Source organism: Arvicola amphibius, chromosome 12 (assembly GCF_903992535.2).
Source record: "Arvicola amphibius chromosome 12, mArvAmp1.2, whole genome shotgun sequence".
Classification (NCBI taxonomy): Eukaryota; Metazoa; Chordata; class Mammalia; order Rodentia; family Cricetidae; genus Arvicola; species Arvicola amphibius.
In genome coordinates, this window is record NC_052058.2 from 80436666 (window position 1) to 80457975 (window position 21310).

Genomic DNA, 21310 nt, shown 5'->3' on the forward strand with positions numbered 1-21310 from the left:
AGAACAGAGCAGAGCAGAGCTGTAATGGCTTTCCAGAGAAGACCAGAGCTGCTATATTGCTGTAGGGAAAACATTCCCCACCAGAACAAACCTGTAGGTATAGCCTGGCTTCTCATTGGCCTACTTTTCCCTCCAGACCTGCAACACTTATCAGACACCTGATTGACATGTCAAGCATATAAAGATGAGCTCATTAAATGTCTTTTGTATAGCTTTCAGTGCACATAATAGTATCAGTCAGTTTTCCATTATTAATCATAATGAGATTAAATTTTCTCCTAATTTATATATCCTTCTTTTCAGAAATAACATGCACTCCTTTTATTGAAAATGGTGACTACTTACCTCATAGAATTAAACACAGAGCTGATGATGAAATCAAATATACATGTAAAAATGGCTTCTCTCGTGCAACCCGGGAAGCTATTGTGTACGAGTACTGGCTGGATCCCTCCTCCAAGATGTATATGTAAATTTATGCAGAACTTTAATCCCCATAATCCTGAAATTATTATTTTAAATATTCACAGAGATATATTACTAGCAAATATTTGACATTTTCTGTATACAACCCATAGAAACACTCTACATTTCAAAGCAATATTTTTGTAATATATTCTTTATAAGTAATATTAAAATTTAAGATTTCAAGAAATATTATGGTCACATTTTAGAAAACAAAAATTCATAATTTACATATTCAAATTTGGTATATGTGTTGTGTGATATTTTGATTGTGTTCTGGCAAAGCTTGCTTGGAGTCAGAGGCAAAGATAGCCACTAACTGACCAAAATTAACCACTGAGGTTCAGAGGACTGTAGACAGACAGGAGACAGGAAGTAGTAAGGTGGGCCTGAGAGAGGATCTCAGCATTTATGTAGGAAGAAATGAAAGAGGTAAGAGGTGACTGGTAGCTGCTCCTCTGATTTTCTGATCATTCTTACCTCAATATCTGACTTCCAATTTTCTATTGATAAAGAACAAATAGTAAACGCTTCATATATTTTTCTAATGATAAGCCTTTTCAAAGATTTTTAGCAAATTATATGGTAAGGATACTGTCATGGAAGAATTAGTTATATTTATTTTGCAGCAAATATCCATAAAATATATTTGTTTCATAATGAACTAATGTGGTATCCCCCATGTGGTCCAGAACTGAGGATGGCTTGGCTACTGGCTCTGTATCAGTGAGATACTCTCAGAGACTGCCATGGCTGTTAATCATCAGGAGCTTTTGCTGGGTTTATGCCCTATATCCAACATGTCACACTCATATGGCTTTGGTAAGAGGCCTCACTTCCCTATGAGACAAGCTTCTGCAAAAGATTGGATGATGACAGCAAACTTGCTCCAGAGCTGCTCATCAGTGACAGACAATGGGGCACCAGAACCTGTCCCATGATCTACTCACACACAGTTGTGTCTACCATGGCTGGTTTTCATATACTAAGTCCACTATCCCAGTTTCCCTCTTTGGAGGTAGTTGTTTTCAAGGATATCAGTGGCTTCACAGCACAGTGTCATTTGAGTCAAGAGTATTTTATTTCTGGGATACCCCCTTCATCCTTTTCAGATTTTACTTATCTGCATCTATTTTTTTTTCTTAATTTCTATCTAGCAGTTCAGCCCATGGTAAATATTTTTCATACTTAAGCCTAAGATTCATACTTAACCATTAGCAAGAAAAAATGACAAATGAGTGGCCAAGGATCACTTCCTGTCACCTTTCTGTCTTTGTATCAATATTATTGAAGTAAGTAACTTACAGTTTCAGTAACTTGAATTTATTGTCAACTAGTGCCATCATTTTAAGTCTGTGACAGAGTATTAGAGTATTGTGTCAAGACGTGAGTTGTAAGGCAAAGCTGTTGCCTCCTGTCCACCAGGAAACATAGCTAGAAAGGAATGGCCGACATCCCAATACCCCTTCACAAAGCCATAGATAGCCTCAGTGACCTGAATTATTTCAACCAGATCAGCACTCCTCCTGAACTTTACACCATCTCCCAATAGGAGCAGCACTGAGGAACCAACCTTATCTGACATGAGATTTTAGAAAATATATGAGATCCAAATAATTTAAGAATAGAAGAAGCTATTTTCAGTAAAAATTGAGAACCGTGTGCAACTATATATATATATATATATATATATATATATATATATATATATATATATATATCTTTAATTATTCTACCTCCTTACCTCTGTCACATCCATCCAACTCTATCAACAACACCTCATCCTTGCCTGTTCTTTCCCCAGATTTTTAAGTTTGAGGTTTTATATGTAGTGTATTTAATTGAATCCAGGCCACATGCATAACAGTGAATTAGAACTCTTTTGTGGAACCTTTTTTGGTCACTGGCAGTTGATTTCCAAAGGCACTGGCTGCACTTTTGCCTGCATCTATCAGCATGAAACAGTTCAGCAGTGAGGGCCATGGTTCCATAAGACCTGACTCCGTTCATCCCTGGATGCTGGTAGCCCATTCTTAAACAGACTCATTGTGGTGTCTGTAGTCGTTGAGTGTTTGTGATTACAATGGTTGTACAGTCCAGAAGATATTACACAGCCCTTATTACTAAACTCTAGCTCTTATGTCTTTGTGAACTTACTCCACATATTCCTTAAATTTTGGATGTGATGGAGTAATGTGAGGTTTTACAGTGATCAAACACTCACTATTACCAGTACTTTGAGTTTTAATGAATCTCTGCCTTCATGATAGTGACTGGAATAGAATGGCTTCTGGGATTAATGTTCAATATTATATAAAACATTCTCAATACCAGAATTAATTACCACGCCCTCTACTCATTATAATACCTGCCATGGCTTTTGGATAGGTTTAAAAGCACAATTATGCAATCAGTGTAGTGAGGTGGGCCTCAAACCCTTTTATTCTACAATGTAGATCTATGACATAGATTTGCTAAACATATCTGGACTGTCTATGGACTAAATTTACCTGAATATGAATTATTTCACACCTGAATATATGATGTTTTCTTGAATAAGATAAAGATGTTAAATCTCTCTGTGGTTTCATTAAATCACTTTGTTCTACTTAAAAGGTATAGTGCTCCCTTCTCAGATCTTTTCAATTACTTATTTCTTTTATCAGATGGTTTACAGTTTAGAGGAAAGCACAATAAAACTTCACTGCTGGAACAATATAGGGGATGATGATCATGAATCTACATGAGGAGATTCTACAAATTTATCATGTGTGCCATGTTGGATCTGTAGTGGGAGGAAATTTGTCAATAATAACTAAAAGCCCAGGGATAGATCAAAAATGAGCTGTGTTAGTACTTATTTAGAACACTTGTGAAAATGGTAAATATATAAATCAATGTTGCTAGTATCCAGAGTCAGCACTGAGATGAACCAACCATCACTTCTGATGGGGCCACAGCCTGCATCTGGAGAAGTGTAAGATGTGAGGTGGGGCTATTTTAAGTAAAGCCCACCTCTCTTGATCATGCACTTTAAGGAATACTAGGTATATTTTAAGGAATTGCCACTAAAGTAGACAAAGACAGATTATCCGATGCCCATATAAGAAGGATGATTACCTAAGAGCTAGACTGTTGTAGGTAGTAATGATATTCTTCTTTGAAACCATGTGACTTGTTGGTACCCTTTTAAGAGAAATTTCAATGAGCTAGTCTTATTTAATGATGCTCTATGAAAAACATAATTCTCTAATTTATTGAAGACAAACTCTTATGATAGAAAGCTTATACATTTGTAAACTATGTACAAATGTACATTAAAATTTTGAAAATTTTCTCTTATAAAAGAAAACTAAATGGACAAGGAAGATTTAAGAAATTTTTGTCAGCCCAATGAGGTTTTATTGGGAATGCCTTATCATAAATGGAATTTTAATGCAGCATATCCTGGCGAAAGGACATACATAAACCAGAATATGCAATAGGGAGGAACTCAAAGCCCAATAGCCTCATTTCATAAGTGAGAAAATTTGAATGTAAGAAAGAACAGCTACAGTATTGAAAACAGCTTGGTATTGGCATAAAGACAGAGACGTTGACCAATAGAATTGAATTGAAGACCCGGATATTGATCCACAAACCTATGAACACCTGATTTTTGACAAAGAACCTAAAATTATACAATGGAAGAAAGAAAGCATCTTTAACAAATGGAGCTGGCATAACTGGATATCAACCTGTAGATGGATGAAAATAGATCCATATCTATCACTTTGTACAAAATTCAAGTCCAAATGGATTAAAGACCTCAATATATATCTGGACTACAATGAACCTGATATAAGAGAAAGTGGGAAGTGAGCACAGGAGACCACTTTCCATGTATAACTCCAATAGCACAGATAATAAGAGCAACAATGAATAAATGGGACCTCCTGAAACTGAGAAGCTTCTGTAAAGCAAAGGACACAGTCATTAAAACAAAAAGGCAACCTACTGAATGGGAGAAGATCTTCACCAACCCCACATCAGACAAAGGACTGATTTCCAAAATATATAAAGGACTCAAAAGCTAGACATTAAAATTCTAAAAAAAAAATTAAAAAATGGGGTACTGAACTAAACAGTGAATTCTCAACAGAACAATTTCAAATGGCCAAAAGATACTTAAGGACATGTTAAACTTCCTTAGCTATCAGGGAAATGCAAATAAAACAACTTTGAGATACCATCTAATACCTGTCAGAATGGCTAAAACCAAAAACAACAATAATAGCTTATGCTGAAGAAAATGTTGAATAAGGGGAACACTCATCCGTTGCTGGTGGGAATGTAAATTTGTTCAACCACTTTGGAAGTCAGTGTGGCGGTTTCTCAGAAAATTCGGAGTCGACCTACCTCAGAATCCTGCAATACCACCCTTGGGAATATACCAAAGAGATGGCCAATCATACTACAAAAGCATGTGTTCAACTATCTTCATAGCTGCATTATTTGTAATAGCCAGAACCTGAAAACAACCCAGATGCCCCACAATGGAAGAATGGAAAAAAAGTGTGACACATCTGCACATTAGAGTACTACTCAGCAGAGCTGGGAGGTGGTGGTGCATGCCATTAATCCAAGCACTTGGGAGGCAGAGGCAGGCCGGTCTCTCTGAGTTTGAGGCCAGCCTGGTCTACAAGAACTAGTTCCAGGACAGGATCCAAAAGCTGCAGAGAAACCCTGTCTCGGAAAAAAAAAAATAGTACTACTCAGCAGACTCTGAAAAGCACTAAAAAACAATGACTTCTTGAATTTTGCATGCAAATGGAAGGAAGTAGAAAACACTATCCTGAGTGAGATAACCCAGACCCAAAAATATGAATATGGTATGTACTCACTCATTAGTGGATTCTAGTCATAGACAAAGGACATTGAGCCTATAGTTCGTGATCCTAGAGAAGCCAAGTAATAAGGTGAACCCAAAGAAAAACAAGATCACCAGGCAAAAGTTGGGAGCATGGGGTGAGTGTAGGGGAGAAGGGGATGGGGGAGAGAGACAGGAGAAAAGGAGGGTTATGGAGAGCTTGGGGATGGGATGGATAAGATGGAGGAAGGACGGATAAGGGAGCGGGGAAGGAGATATTTTAATTGAGAGAGCCATTTTGGGGTTAGCAAGAGGCTTGGCTCTGGAGCAGTTCTCAGGAGTCTATGGGGATGAACCCAGCTAGGACCCTGGGCAGTGGAGGAGAGGGTGCCTGAACTGGCCTTGTCCCGTAGTTAGACTGATGACTGTCTTGAATATCAACATAGAACCTTCATCTGGCTTCGGATGGAGATAAAGACAGAGACCCACATCTCAGTCCTGGACTGAGCTCCCAAGGTCCAGTTGAAGAGCTAAAGGAGGGAGAATATGAACAAGGAAGTCAAGACCAACATGGGTTGGTTCACCTACTGAGACAGTGTACCCGAACTAATGGGAGCTCACTAACTCCAGCTGGACTGGGACTAAAAGAGTATGGGATCAAACTGTACGCTGTGAATGTGGCTGACATATGGGTCCGACTGAGGAGCCAATGATAATATCACTGGGATTTATCTCTACTGCATGAATTGGCTTTTTGTGATCCTGTTCTCTTTGGATGCATACCTTCCTAAGTCTTGATGTAGCGGGGAAGGCCTTGGGCTTCCCACAGGGCAGGGTACCTTCCCTCTCTTAGGACTGGAGGGGGTGGGGAAGAGAGTGGAGGGAATGGAAGAGAAGTGGGAGGAGGGGAGGAAGTGAAAATTTTGATTGGTATTATTTATAAAGTTATAAAAAAGAAATTAAAAAAGAAAGGACAGAAAAATCTTCATGTAAAAAAGATTTTATTATTTTTTTAAAAAATAAAGAATGTGTGTCCTTTTGTCAGTTGTGTTTGTTGAAATTCTTTTAACATATTTCATGAGGTTACATGAAGTAGAATCATACTTCCTCAAAAAATTCATACTATTTGATATTAAAAGTACTAATTATTTATAAATAAGAACAGGAAGAGAAAAATTTAATGGCACAATTCCATATAAATTCATTAATATAATGAACAATGTAGTACCACAATATGAAGGTACAAATATAGGTCAATTTGATGTAATCATGTTAGATTTAGTTCCAATTAAAATCATGAATAAGCAGGTATCATAATGAATATGTATTCTTGTCCCAGTTCTCTGGTAAGCTGTAAGGTGTAACTTGATTTCATGAAGAAAAACATTCTCATATACCGCAGCAATCTGAATTCTATTTGTTTCCTCCTGGACACTCAGAGACATTGAGTTGCTTTAATAGTTTAAAAAGTAACTCACTGATCAAGTAGTCTACCAAGTATGATATGAGTATTTTCCTGTTTGTTTGTTTTTATTGCAAGTGACACCTTATGATTTTCCACAAATCAAAAATGGAGGTCTAGTTAATAAAGAGGTTCAGATCCTACTTCCCAGTACCTGTCGGAAAGCAGTTCATTTATCACTGCAACAGAGGATTTGTGACTCCTTCAGGGACAAACTGGGACTACATTTGCTGCACTATACAAGGGTGGGATCCTGCAGTTCCATGCCGCAGTAAGTCAATGTCTCTATTAAATTGTGTTTAATTCTATCAAAGACTGGAAAGACAACCCGTACATAATAATACAGTTAAGTCTCTCATGACAAAAATAAGAAACAGAGGAGTTTGTGAGCATAAAGACTAATTTTTGTTCTTTATGAGCAGCTCTTCATGAAATGAATGACAAAAATGGAACTCTAAGAATGCCTCTATTGTTTGAATGTTTGATTTATAAAAACTTAATTTAAATGCTACTTCTTAAAACATTTTCTTTTGGTTTTTTTATGACACACGTGCTCATTTAACTATTATAAAAATAAATGTTAGGTTTTATTTAAAAAATCAGTTTTTTAACAATTATTGTAAATTTATGAACCTTAGGGCAATGTAGTTTCCACTATGTGGAGTATGTGGAGTTTCTGCAACAAAAAAAGGAAATTATGTTCAGGATTACTCTGTAAGAGTCCGTGGTTACTCTGGCTACAGTCTTCCAAATGGTCAGGACATAGTTACATGTACAGACAATGGCTGGTTTCCTTAACCAAAATACATCCATGTCAATAAGTAACAGGCTCAGAGAAGATCACAAGATGCTCTCAACTCCCCATCCCATCTGTATTAACTGTGGCCAAATGCTTCTTTTCAAGTGTGTATATATGAATACTGGTGTATATCAAAATGAACACACCTAACAGATATTAGGCCATAACACAACAGAGCATTTAGTAAACTTTTGTTTAAATTAAAACAGTATATATTTTGAACCCACTTTGTCATTTGATTCATAACAATTATAAAAGAATAGCTCAAAATTGAACACATATGATAGTAGCTACACACATTCATATATTCAAGAAGTAACCCATTTTATAGAAATGTTGTCTCTAAATATTTTGTGATGTGTGATTGAAATGGAATTTCGGGATATTTGACATTGTCTAGTTTTCATGGTTTTCTCCAATTTCTGTTGCAATATTAATTTGTGTCGTTACGGGTTTCTTCTTGTTCTAACCCTTGCTGATGACTGTGTGGTATCACACTTTATATTCAAAATAAAAGTCTATAAATACTACAGCATAATAATTTTCAGATATTCTTTTCGCTAACATTTGAAAGTTTAAAATGTAATCCCAAGAAATTTTATAGTTATTTATTTTAATTTTCAAATTCAGTCTTTTTCTAATTTATATTATTTTGACTTTTTCTTGGAATCTTAAGAAGTCTAAAAATTAGTATCTTTGAGTTACATGTATCATAAATATGTTGTTTACTTTGGACCACCAACTTCTTAAAATCATCTTAGTTTTATATATTATATTATCATGACCTTTCAGAATCACTTTGAAACAATCAATCACATGGTATTGAATCTTCATATTTATGAATGTGATACATCTTTAAAAGTTTAATCAGTTTAAATGTATGTCCGTTGCCTTCTATTGTACCAGTTTACTCATGAGAAACTTTTGTTAGTATTATTTTTGTGATACATTTCCTTAATTTTTTCATCTTTATGAATTTTTTGTCTTTTGTGATTTAAATTTCTATATGATAAATATTATTGACCTGTTTAAAAATTATACTGAATCTTTATTTGATAGTCTTTCTTTCATGCTAGTTTTGCTTATGTTCTTAATTTTACAGATTCTTTCTGTGGTCTTTGTTAGCTGACCTGATCTATATGAGGATACAACTTTTTCATACTTCTGTGCTTTTTAAAGATATTATTTCAGCTTTATCCCCATAGATTTCTTTAGCTTTATTTCTTTTTACATAGATATATACTAACTTCCCTTTCTATACCATGTTCACAAACAGAAAGCTATTTTAAATTCTGGAAATTTTTAAGACATTTATGAAGATTTGAAGATAAGCCATTGCTTTCAAATTATAAAGTAATTCTTAAAACCTAAAATGAGAACTATGACATGTCTATAATTCACTCTGTAAGAAGCTAACATGTAGATTTTCAGGATGTGTGCATATTTTGTACCAATGACAACAATGAGCAAGTTGACTTGTTTTCCTCTAAAAATCCCAAGAATCACATTTTAGATTCTAAATGAATCAGCAAAAGGAGTAGTTCATACTTTACCTTCATATTCATGGTTGTCTAATAATAACAATCACCTAAAAACCCATTTTAAATAAATATTTCTTTTAATTTTATTTTACAGTTCTTTACATATCTAGGATGCAACTCTTGAATTTTTATGACATGACTCATCTTACAAATTTCTAATTGTTATTTCTAGTCAGTATATTTTAACACCCAGTGAGGCCCAAGAGATACTTGTGAATTATTTTTGTTTATATAGGACACCTAAAAATAATTTTAATTTTTGAGAATGTTCTTTTTGTTATTATTTGAAAATTTCATAGCATGTCTTTAGATCATATCAACTACTCCCAGGTATATGCCCTTCTACTAGCCACCCAATAACTCTACTCATCATTTTTCATTGACCAAGAAGATAATTTTGTCCTATTTTTATTTTGTGGTATTACACTGGAGAATGGCTGATTTATCACCCCTCTCTGTGATAGGAAGTGGCCTAACTCACACTTGTATAGGCCTTGTGCATGCTCTCACAACCACTCAGAATTCATATATGCATCTTCCTTGATATTTCTGGAAAATATTACTTCCTGGTAGTCATGTACCTTTTCTGACTCTTCTACCAATCCTTCCCTTTCCTCTTTAGTGTTTCTTGAAACTTGGTAGGAGAGCATGAGATAAAGATATCCCAAAAGGTTATGAACATTTCAGTCTCTTACTTTCTGCATGCTGATCACTTTTAAGTATTAGTTTCAAATTAATTTTACTACAAATAGAAGCGTCTCTGGTGAGAGCTGATAGATGTGCTAATTTACTAAAAGTGCATCTCTCGTCCATGAGTACTGTATTTACATCACTTCATCATCTCTCTCCTCCCACTGACTCCTCCCCTTTCCTCCCCTCTCATATTCATGACTTCTCCTTTTTTAACTATACTTATTTAATAAACACATGGAATCCACAAACACACACACATACACATGCACACATAACTTACTGAGTCCATTTAGTGCTGCTTAAATGTACAAGTGTTAAATGTTTTAAAACAAAATTACTCAAGACTGGATAAGTTATCAGGGCCAGGCTCATTCTTATGGAAAATTGATTTTCCTCTTTCAGCAAACATTCACTGCATATAGTTCTTCTTCTAGAAGTAGTGATTGCCAGAATATCAGAAGTAGTGAATATCAGAATATCAGAATATCAATATGGGTTGTATGTCAACTGGTATTGTGCTGAACTCATTTAGATCATCATATTTTTGAGATTTTTATGGGTATAGTTTCCCTGTACTAAGTAGAAGCCACTATCTCACAACAGACATCCTTGTTCTCTGGCTCTCATAGTCTTTCTGTCCCTTCTTCCATTTTGATCCTCAAGCCTTGGGTGTAGAGGTTGTCCTAAAGATGAATTATTTGGATTATTCAACAAATAGTCATTGTTCTCTGCATTATGACCAGTTGTAGATTCCATTTACCACAAAAAGAAAAGTTTCTTTTTTTGTGGGGTAGGAGCAGAACATATCTGTGTACACAAAAATAAGTATTCAAAATTCCCTTAGAAATTGTAAATTTTTTATAAAGTGGTAGTAATAAGTTTTTCTTAATTTACTTGTTTTGGTTTTCACAAATTGCCTCTTGTTGATAGTGATATAAGTCTACATACATAGATATAGAAATAGATATAGATATAAATAGATACACATATACACACATATATCAGTTGATACATATATAAATGTTATACATATCTTTTGAATACCATATAAACATATAAATATATAAAAAACACATATTTGTGTACATATAGGAATAATGATATAATCCACTATTGCACAACTAAGAATATCTAGCCTTGGTGGTCATTGCTGTGGTTGATAGGAGGTACTCCAGGGTAGGGCTTGATTTTCTCCCTTGGCAAATTGACTTCCTGGATCATTTGTAGATGTATGTTAGCTTTCTGTGTCAGTACACTCTATATTCACATATGTAGACTCTGGAAAAGTAGTTGTTTCCTGGCATTGTGATGGTAAGTCTTTAGTGGTGGCATCTCAGTCCTGAGGGAACAAAGCCAAAGAGCATACTTTCCTCCTCTCATTTGCCATCTGCATACCTTCACTGAAAAGGGTTCTTCAAAGCTTTGCCCACTTTGCCTTTGCTGTTTGCTTGCTTTTAATGGATTTTGAGACTAGTTAGTATATTGATGCCATCAGCCTTCTATAGGCAAGTCTTCTTCACAAGTACTTCCTCACCAAATGTAAGCACAGTCATACTTACATTTTCTTGGTCTCTCACACGCAAATGTTTACTTTTTACCATCCTCCTTTTTATTGGTACTCTGATAATTTCACACAACATATTTTAGCCACATTCACCTCCATTACCTCTGTTGCTTAACTCCTTCCATGTCCTTACCCATCCAACTTGTGTTCTTAAAAAATATCAAATCCAATTTGTGCTGCCCATCTACTTCTGGATGTGTGTCCATGACCAGCCCTCTCTGTGTGACATCTATTCCACATTACCACATGCACAAGACCTTCACAAGCTCAAGCTAGACAAATCCCAGCATTGGGAAGGTAGGCACAAGGTCTCACTCCTAGCTGAGGTGCTATTTGCTTGCTAATATTTGCAAATAGCACCTCAGCTAGGAGTGAGACCTTGTGCCTTCAATTATGTTATTAAATGTATAGAATATTTTCTGAAGACACACTCTGTTGTTAAACCCCATCCACCTCACCAACCTCCCTATGGTCACCCCTTTTCAGCAATTCCAGCAGACTCCATAGGCACAGGTGCAGCCCATACCAATTTGAAGAACAGGTGAGTGACTGGCCTCCCAGGTGTGTTGCCCTGAAATGCCAGGAATTCTGGTGACTAGCATGTCTTCAGGTCCAGTAGGTATCTTGGCTGAGGTTTGTGGAGGTATGGGTGCATAGATCCAGCCTATTCCCCTGTTCTATTCTACCTGTGCCTATGAAGTCTACTGAAGTTGTGGTAAAGGCTGGTCACAGAGAGGGTGATTAGGTCAGTGGTTTCGTGTGGCAGAGTGGATCTTCAGGAAAAAGAATCCAGTGGGTGGCAGCAGTGGTGGTCAAGTCTGCAGGCTATTCCTCACTTCCTGACTGGATGGTGGAGAGTACACTAGGGCAAGGAATTCCACAAGTTTGGGGCATATCTCAGCTGCCTTGCTCATATTGATATTGGAGGGGGAGAAGCATGGGATGTGCCTTAGGACCTAGAATCTGAAAAAATTGGGGCAACTTCTTCTTGTGGACTTTCTAAAGGATCATGAGGATGCAAAGGAATACTTCTACTCTACCAGTTTGAATACCTCACATTGTTGGTGTGCTGGGAACCTTCAATCTTACTATTTAGGGTGGTTTTTCTTCTCATGTCCTTTTGCATTACAGTCTTGTACTGTGGGACATACTGGCTTCTGGACAGAAGCTAAAGGATGGCTGTGGAGATTGGAGAATTTTACTCAATGTTATCTCTTCTCTGCTTTTCTGTGCCATAGCTTCCAATAATTCCAATGTCATTGACAGCAATGACTTTTGTTGTTTAAATTCAGTAAAATACTCACTTTTTCTGGTTGGCATCTTTCTCACTGTGCTACTTTCTGTAAAGTCCCTCCATATGTAGTTGATAAGGGACTTCATTAATCTATTGCTATCTGGAATTCTAGTCTGGTATTCTTTGTCTTCCAATAACAGGCATTGGTAATTTTCAACTATATTTCTCTGTTCCCTTCTTGTTTGTGTCTGGCGCTCTCTTTTTCTTTTCTTTACAGTTTATTACATTCCTTTACAAAAATTACAACTCATTTCCTTTCCTTTATTTGGCACATTCTTGATCCCTCCCTCTGTTCATCATTTTAGGTTGTCACAACTTGTGTTTATGTTAGCATTTGCTTCCTTTTCCAATTAACAAAATGAAAATGTTTATTGAATTTTATTCTTTATTATTTTATTCTTTTCCATCTGTTTGATGGTGTTCCTGTCTCTTCAATACTTAGTGTTTCCTGCCAATGTTTTATGCAATGTTTCATTGGCATTTATATAAAATATATAAATTTTTCTTCTGATTTTATGCCTGTCCATAAACAAGCAAATATGTGTACTGAGAAAAACTAATAATTGAAAGAAGTATACTTTTATAATTTCTTTTTTAAATTGAATTTTTATGCAATATACTTTGATATGGTACATTTCTCAATGAAATATTATTCGGCTTATAAGAAAAATAAAATTAAGAGATTTATTTTGCACTTTTATGTTCAGTTGCAGAGTAGTTGAGAAAACATCATCTTGGCATAAGAAGATTAAATAAGCTTACTGTTTCTTCTGATCTTCTTTGAACTTGAACATCTACTGCATTTTAGGTATGCAGTTATGATGACATTTCCAATCTTTGGCACTGCAATCTATATCAGCTATGTAGATACATTTTCTGAGATCATCACCCAGCCCCTAAAATTCTAATTAGATAAATGAGTCTAGTTTCCTACAAGGGTCAATTTACTTTTTAGTCTAAAAAAGTGCAAGAAAAAATGTATTGTTCAGAGTTCTGATATTCCATAGGATTATGAACAAACTTGGGCCAAGAAAAAGTTTAATACATTTTAGAAAAGAATATGATTTAGAAGATTTAAATCTTGCTTTGTTGGAAAACATTCACAGAGGATTATGGTGTATCTTTAAACATAAGATTTGTTAGTAATGACAATGATTTTGATTATTCCAGGTCTTTGTGTATAATGACTAATGGTTATTCTTAGCACCTTTTCATATTGTAGATCTTTTAGCTACTGAGCATGCATTCATCTTTTTCTTATTCTTTTCCCTTTTAGAGATATGTTCAAAGGCAGATATAGAGATCGAAAATGGGTTCCTTTCTGAAATTCATTATAAATATTCATTAAATAAAACAACACAGTATAGGTGTAAACCAGGATATGTAACATCAAATGGAGAAATATCAGGATCAATCACCTGCCTACAAAATGGATGGTCAGCTCAACCCTCATGCATTAGTGAGTGCTTTGTTGTATTGCTGCCATTATACTGGTAATGTATGAGACTTTAGCATTGTTCTCCTTTGAGGAGACTGTGGTCATTTCATTTCAAAGATGAGTTTTAAACTTCAGAAAAAAATTCACACGACTATTTGGTTTTCCTTTTGGACTCATTGCAATACTGTAGAATATCAGTTCATTTTCCTTTTAAGTGATTTAAAATATCATATAATTTTAAATCTAGTGAAGGATTATCTGATCAGCTGAAATTTTAAAGATGTTCTGCCTTGCATATACAAGCCTTTGTTTCCATGTGCAATGGTAAAATATTTTAGTGAAGATATATATTCACGTTTTAAATCCCAGAATATATGAAAACCTTTATAATATATATTTGCCACTGTCAGTTAAAGTCCATTTTGTAATGTCTGCCACCTAGAAAATCTTTACGAATATCTTGATATTGGAAGGAAAGAAATGCTTCCATGTAGTAACACACTTTGCTGTCTTGAAATTTCCCTTGTTATAGGACCTACAATTAATGAAGCTTTTCTAAGATTAATTAGTTCATCTTATCTTATTTATCAGAAAAACAGCGATGGTGTTTTACAAAAACCACTAAACATACCTTAATATTAGAAAGGGATCTTTCAAATATTCATTACTTTCTTAATTTCTATTTTCTCTACTCATTGTACTTTACAGGATCTAATTAAAGACAAAGCAATTAAAATTATTTCCATATAATATTCATTTATATTAAATTAAATTATAATTAATAAGCCTACATTGGATTTTCATATAGTTAAGAGAAAACCTTTGATATAATACAATGAATATATCAATTTTAAATTCAGCTAATCTACTTTTCTAAATTCTGTTTCATATTAACTACTAAATATGAAACCTCAATACACAAAATGTTATTATACATTCCTAAAAAATACTTCTGCACTTGTCTATTTATTTGTAATATGTCATAAATATAAAGAAAATTGAGTTATGAAATGATTTTTAAAATATTAATTTTGGAAATCTTAAGTGAGGAGATAAATGTTATATAAAAACCTATTTTTCATTTTAATAAATGTTTTAGTAAAATTATCTACTGTTGGTCTTCTTAGATGTTTTTATACAGTATTTAATCTGTTAGCATATATTAGTCTATAAAGCCTTTTGTTCTTGTTGTGGGAATTACTGAGATTATCCATTAACATATTACAAATTAAATCTTCAATTTTATTTTGCATAAGAGTCTTGTGATAGGCCTATATTTGAGAATGCTGGAATCGAAAATAACAGCACATTGTTTAAACTCAATGATAAATTGGACTATGAATGCCATGCTGGATATGTAAACATAAACGTACCAAAGACTTCATAATATGTAATGATGATGGATGGTCTGATATTCCTTCATGTTATGGTGAGTACTGTTGTCTCTTGAATTTTTCTTTTCACGAAAAAATAAAGATTTATGTTTTACTTTAAGAAATTGAATTTCCTAAAATTTTCCTTGTGATTTAATGTAAACTAAGAGAAAAAAAAAACTATTTGGAAGTCCAAAGATGAGTAATTTTGTTTTTATTAATTCATTACATTAATTTATTTATCCTGTGTATTTGCATGCATGTGGGTGTTAATGGATGTATGTGTGCCACATTGCACATGTAAATGTCCCATGTCTACGAGAGTTAGCTCACTCTTTTCACCAAGTAAGCCATTGGGATTGAACATAGGTCACAAGGCTTGGAGGCAAGCACTCTCTGTGGCTAAGCCTTCTCATTTGTCAATAATCTGTTTTTCTCATAGGACATTCATCAGGTGTGATGGCACATATTTTGATTCTAGCAGTTAGGGCCTTGAAGTAAGATGTTTTAAATTTGGGAATGTGTTGGCCTACATAATGAATCCCTGTTTCCAAAAACAAATGAACAAAATATTAAATTAATGACTCATGTGTCTGACCTGTGTATATCCTATATCTGTGATTAGAATGTAATTGTTTTGTTATCATAAATGCCAGTTCTTATTAAAGGTATGTCGAGATTATCAAAATAATGATTTGCAGTAGGAAGCAGGGTCATGCAAACTTGAACACTGTGAGGGAAGATGAAGGACAATAACAGAGTAGAAACTTTGAAAGGATAGCAACAGACGGAGAAACTTGATTCTCAGCCCAAAGGCCCATTCAAATTTAATTCATTAAGGATGTCAATATCTGGCAAAGTGGCACACACCTGTCATTGTAGAACTTGGGAGACAGAAGCATGAGTGTCTTGAATTCTAGACAAGTTTGGGGTTTCTTTGAATACTTATCACAAACAAACAAGAAGAAACCTGCGACCCCTAAAATAAATAAAAATCAAACTAAACAAATGGTGCTCACTAATTTCTCTCTGATTATAAGCCTTTCAATATTATGAAATCATGGCTTTCTTCAAAACAATGCTAACATAGAATGCAAGGGTAGAACTATTAGTTCATTGGGACAACATTTGGCTAAGCCGTGGCCTTAGGGCCATCTATGAAAATAAGATGAAAAATAATATGAAAGTATATGTACAATTCTGTTGCATGACAAAACTTTTCCTGTGCATACGATAAACAAGTAGCTAATTGCCCCAGATAAGGAGACCAAAGAGACCAATGTACAGCCAACACCAAAGTCAAACTTGGTGAACCATGAGTTTTAGTGAAGTTACTTATAGAAATATAAGTAAAATTTGACTTACAGGAGTAGATATGACTCAAAGAAAGCTGTATTACCAAAGCACTCTCCCCCATCATAGGTGACAGCTCACAAAATATGGGTCATGAAGTACATTGCACCGTTTCTGGCAGCTCAACAGGCTGGAAAATGTCTTTTCCATGTGACTCAGTTGATCTAAAGATCTACCCAGGAACTATGCTGGTGCCAGCCTCTTCCAGGCAGTTTGCAGAAAAATATAACTTAGAGATACCTATACTCACCTTGACCGTATCAGGAAACCAGCAAGCCTTATCTACCTCTTGTCAATAAATGTGTATTTCTACAAAGTGATGATGAAGATCAAGAATATGTGGATACAGGAACAGTGTCTTGAAAACAAACTCTGTCTGTCTGCATTGACGTCTGTCTGTTCAGCACTGTTCTTAGGAGCACTGGAAGGTGTCAGAGCAGACACGCTTGTTCTAATTCAGTAAGTGCTTTAGGTGAGAAAGAAGGGAGAAATTGCCCTTTAACTCTCAATTTATATGATTAAAATTTCTTCAAACAATCATTTTTGTAACCAAAAATCACCAAACCTTAATATTATGTTTACCACCTCACTTTTCTTGGTTTTTGCTTTAGTCTGTACTTTGACTTGATCTCTCAAACACTCAAATGTGTGTTCTTAGATTCAACAAAGACATGCGGGCCTCCTCCACCTATTAACAATGGGGACATCACCTCCTTCCCCTTACCAGTATATGCACCATTATCATCAGTTGAATATCAGTGCCAGTCCTTTTACCAACTTCAGGGCAACAAGAAAATAACATGTAGAGATGGAGAGTGGTCAAAGAAGCCAAAATGTTGCTATGTGAGTACCTCATTTTCAGAGATCCTGGGAAAGTCAGTATCCAAATATGAAGATTGGAGTCAACTCATTTTATTTCAAAGTATATATTGTCCTATGTGGTAAATCCTGAAGAGGCACCCAAATATAAGAACTGAAAACAAATCTGATAAAGAAACAGTATGGGTATCATTATATAAAAAAAATCAGTCTTTTTTATATACCAATCCCATTTTTATGAGAAGTAACAATAAAAGCATTATTATTCACAGTAATTTAAAAAGTTATCTAGCAATAAATTTAACAGAATTGAATGACTTCTGAATTCTGAAGTTAATTGATAAAAAAACTCATAAAACAAGATAATGGAGAAATTTTATATATTATTGGGTTGGAAGAATTAATATTAAAATTACCATGTTTCCCAAAGCAATTAGTAGAATCTATGAAACTCCACTAAAATATGGACAACATTCTTCACATAGATATGAGAAATAATTTAAAAATTCTTATAGAAGTACAATAAAAAGCTTAAACAAAGAAAAACATGGACTTTTATAATATCTTGTTCCAAGATTCACCAGTAGCACAGCCACTAAAACATTATGATATTTGGATAACAACTGATGCACAGAAAGAGAATAAATATTTGAGAACTTGATCTATGCATCTATAGTTAATTGACTTGGATAGAATTCTAATAAGAGATATTGGAAAAAATAATAGAATATTCAATAAATGATATAAGGAAAATTGAGATCCACATGGAGATGATTAAAATTTGATTCCTGTCTCTCATTCTGGGAGAAAATCAACTCCAAGTGGATCAAAAGTAAGTACAAAACACTGAAAGTACAACAAAAACAATGGGAAAACAAAGAAGTGGGTTTAATCACTAAATTTTGGATGGGATCCCAAAACACAAGACACAAAAGCAAACGTTAGGCAATGGAGTATAAGACATTCAAATATGTCTGTATAGTAAAGATCAGGATCAAGACAATTATTACACAGACTCTAGAATTGGAAAAAAGATTGTCAGCCACTCATGGTCAGTGGTTTACATCTGTAGTATAAGGGTTTCCTATATCAAGGATACATGAAACAATTTAAATAAATTTTAAAAGATAAGTGAATCTACCAAAACTGGAGAAAAATGAGCAGACATTTACCAAAGAATAACTATGCATGACAGTGAGGGAAATAATGCTTAATTCCATACTTTTCATGGCACTGCCAATCAAAGCCACAATGAGATACCATATCATCCAGTTAGAGCTGTAACACAGAAAGGATTCCTTAAAATAACAAATGTTCGTGACTGTGTAGAGGGAACGAACCTCTTAATCTGATGCTAGGAATGTGATTTTGTACAGTTACTATGGAGAACAATATAAAGGCTGCTTAAGAATCTGAAAATAAACCTACCTTATATCATTCCTATATCCCTTCTTTGGTATATGCCCATAGAAATAAAGTCAGCCTACTCAGTCTTCAAATATATGTTAATGCACATACTACTTCATAGATCCTAAGATGGGAAATTTGTTACATTCCTGTCAATTGTTGAATGCCGAAAGACAATATGGTATACTTGTATGATGTAAGCCCAGGGTCCAAGGTAGTGGTTGGTAATCTAATTTCCACCAGGATTGCCACTTGTACAGTTTGGTTATTCAATAGATAAATAGAAATTTCTTTTAAAAAGAACTTTCAAAATAAAATTCACGACACATTCATAGTTACTACTTTGTGAATATATGATGAATATTGTGAATGCAATTATGATTAGGTTTTCTAATCACAATATTTTTTAAATTCTTTTAACTTTTATTGATTCTTTTTGGATTTCATATCATGCTTCTGATGCCACTTATCTCCCTGTCCCCTCACATCTGTTCTCTACCCTTGCAACCTCCCCCATCACTACAAAACAAAATCTAAAAGAAAAGCCAAAAATAAAACCAAACAAACAAAAATTAAGGAAAATCATCTCATCATGGAAGCTGTAGTGTGACCTGGTGAATCACACAGTTTATCTTTATGTCCATTCATCTTTCCTTTAAAGAGTTCATTGCTATGAACCATTGGTCTGGCTTCTGCTACACTACCAATAAGGAGCTGTGGACATCAGCAGAACATTCACAGTATTTTTAATGATTGTCAATCACTGAACATTAGATCTGATTATCATACATGTCATGGCTCAAATTGTATAACTTTGCCCAATACCTAAACCAAGAAAACAAACATAAATATCCTGAAGTGCAAGTTACAGATGTTAGGAGCACTTGGTGATGAATCTAATTATTATATTAAAGCTATAACTTTTACATCATGTATTATTCTCTATTTACTTAACTTTATGTGCTCCTTTCATTGTTTTAAGAATTTATCAGTCAGGTTGCAGTAACACACATCTATAATTCCAGCACTTGGGAGGCAGAGGCAGGCAGGTATCAGTGAGTATGATGCCAGCCTAGTCTACAAAGCAAGTTTCAGTACAACCAGGATGACTATACAAAAAAAAAACTATCTCAAAAAAGCAAACAAATAAAAACAGCTTAGCAAAAAATACCTTAAACATAATAGTTTCTATGTGAAAACTAAATCTCTGTAGATATATGTGTTGAAATTTTATGATATTTTTTTCTTTTAGATCCATGCATAGTATCAGAAGAAATTATGGAAAACCATAACATAATTTTCCGATGGAAAGAAAAACAAAAGCGGTATTACAAATCAGGGGAGATGCAAGAATTTAAGTGTAAAAATGGATATCACCTGGCAACATCTCAACTATTCCAGACATTCTGCATCAACGTTCACATCAATTATCCCACTTGCACAAAATCACACTAAAAGCATTAGTAGAATTTAGTCACATACCTTTGTCCAGTTAAGGTGTGTGCATATAATCAATAGTTTTAATTTTACTTTTGAAGTATTGGGTAACTAAATTTCATTTATAAGCTTGTATTGATGCATTGTGACTAATCTGGCAGCAGAGCATGCTGACACACAGGCACAAGCAGTTTATTCAAAGTTCCCAGAACATGATGCGTCTTGGAATAGACACAATTGCTTTCCTATCTTTCTCTATCCACCACTTTCCCAAAGCTTCTTCTATACTTTCTGATATACAGTTCTGATTTGCAGTGAACATGAGACATAGTGTCTCAGTCCTCAAAAATGTAACATTTCATAAATCTGAAAGAACAAAATGTCATACTTTATATTACTAATGAATATAAGTAATTTGTGCATTTTTGCTTTTGTTGCTAATTAATAAATAGGAAAAATTTAATGAATTAACTTCTAAATATACTACTTTTATAAGTTTAAATATTTCAGTAATTATAAAAAAGACTTAAATTTTAATTGGGTAGAAGAATGCATTGACTAACACAATATTGACATTAAAAACCTATGAAAATTTTGTGTAACTTGTAGAACAGGCAAGTTTTGCCCCCAAAACAATAAAGAAAAAATAATATTAAATATAATAAACATAAAAGCCAAGTTTGTCTTAATAAATGGCAGTGTTGCAAGTTGCTGCCTCTCCTCCCAGCCTGCCTCCATCCCCTTGGGACTTGGCCTCATGGTGTTTCCCCTAATCCCTCTAGTCATTAGCTTCTATCCATTCCTTCCAGTCTCCAC

At 34.4% G+C, this 21310-nt stretch overlaps 1 protein-coding gene across 1 annotated transcript; it reads left to right on the forward strand.

Annotated features, from left to right (window-relative positions):
• Positions 1-1214: 1214 nt before the first annotated feature.
• Positions 1215-20940, forward strand: LOC119827144 (complement factor H-related protein 4-like). Its single transcript, XM_038348575.2, is given in 8 exon segments — positions 1215-1287; positions 6855-6909; positions 6911-7047; positions 13944-14126; positions 15362-15460; positions 15463-15534; positions 17490-17674; positions 20310-20940. Coding segments are annotated over 8 exon segments (816 nt in total). The 3' UTR covers positions 20322-20940.
• Positions 20941-21310: the final 370 nt, after the last annotated feature.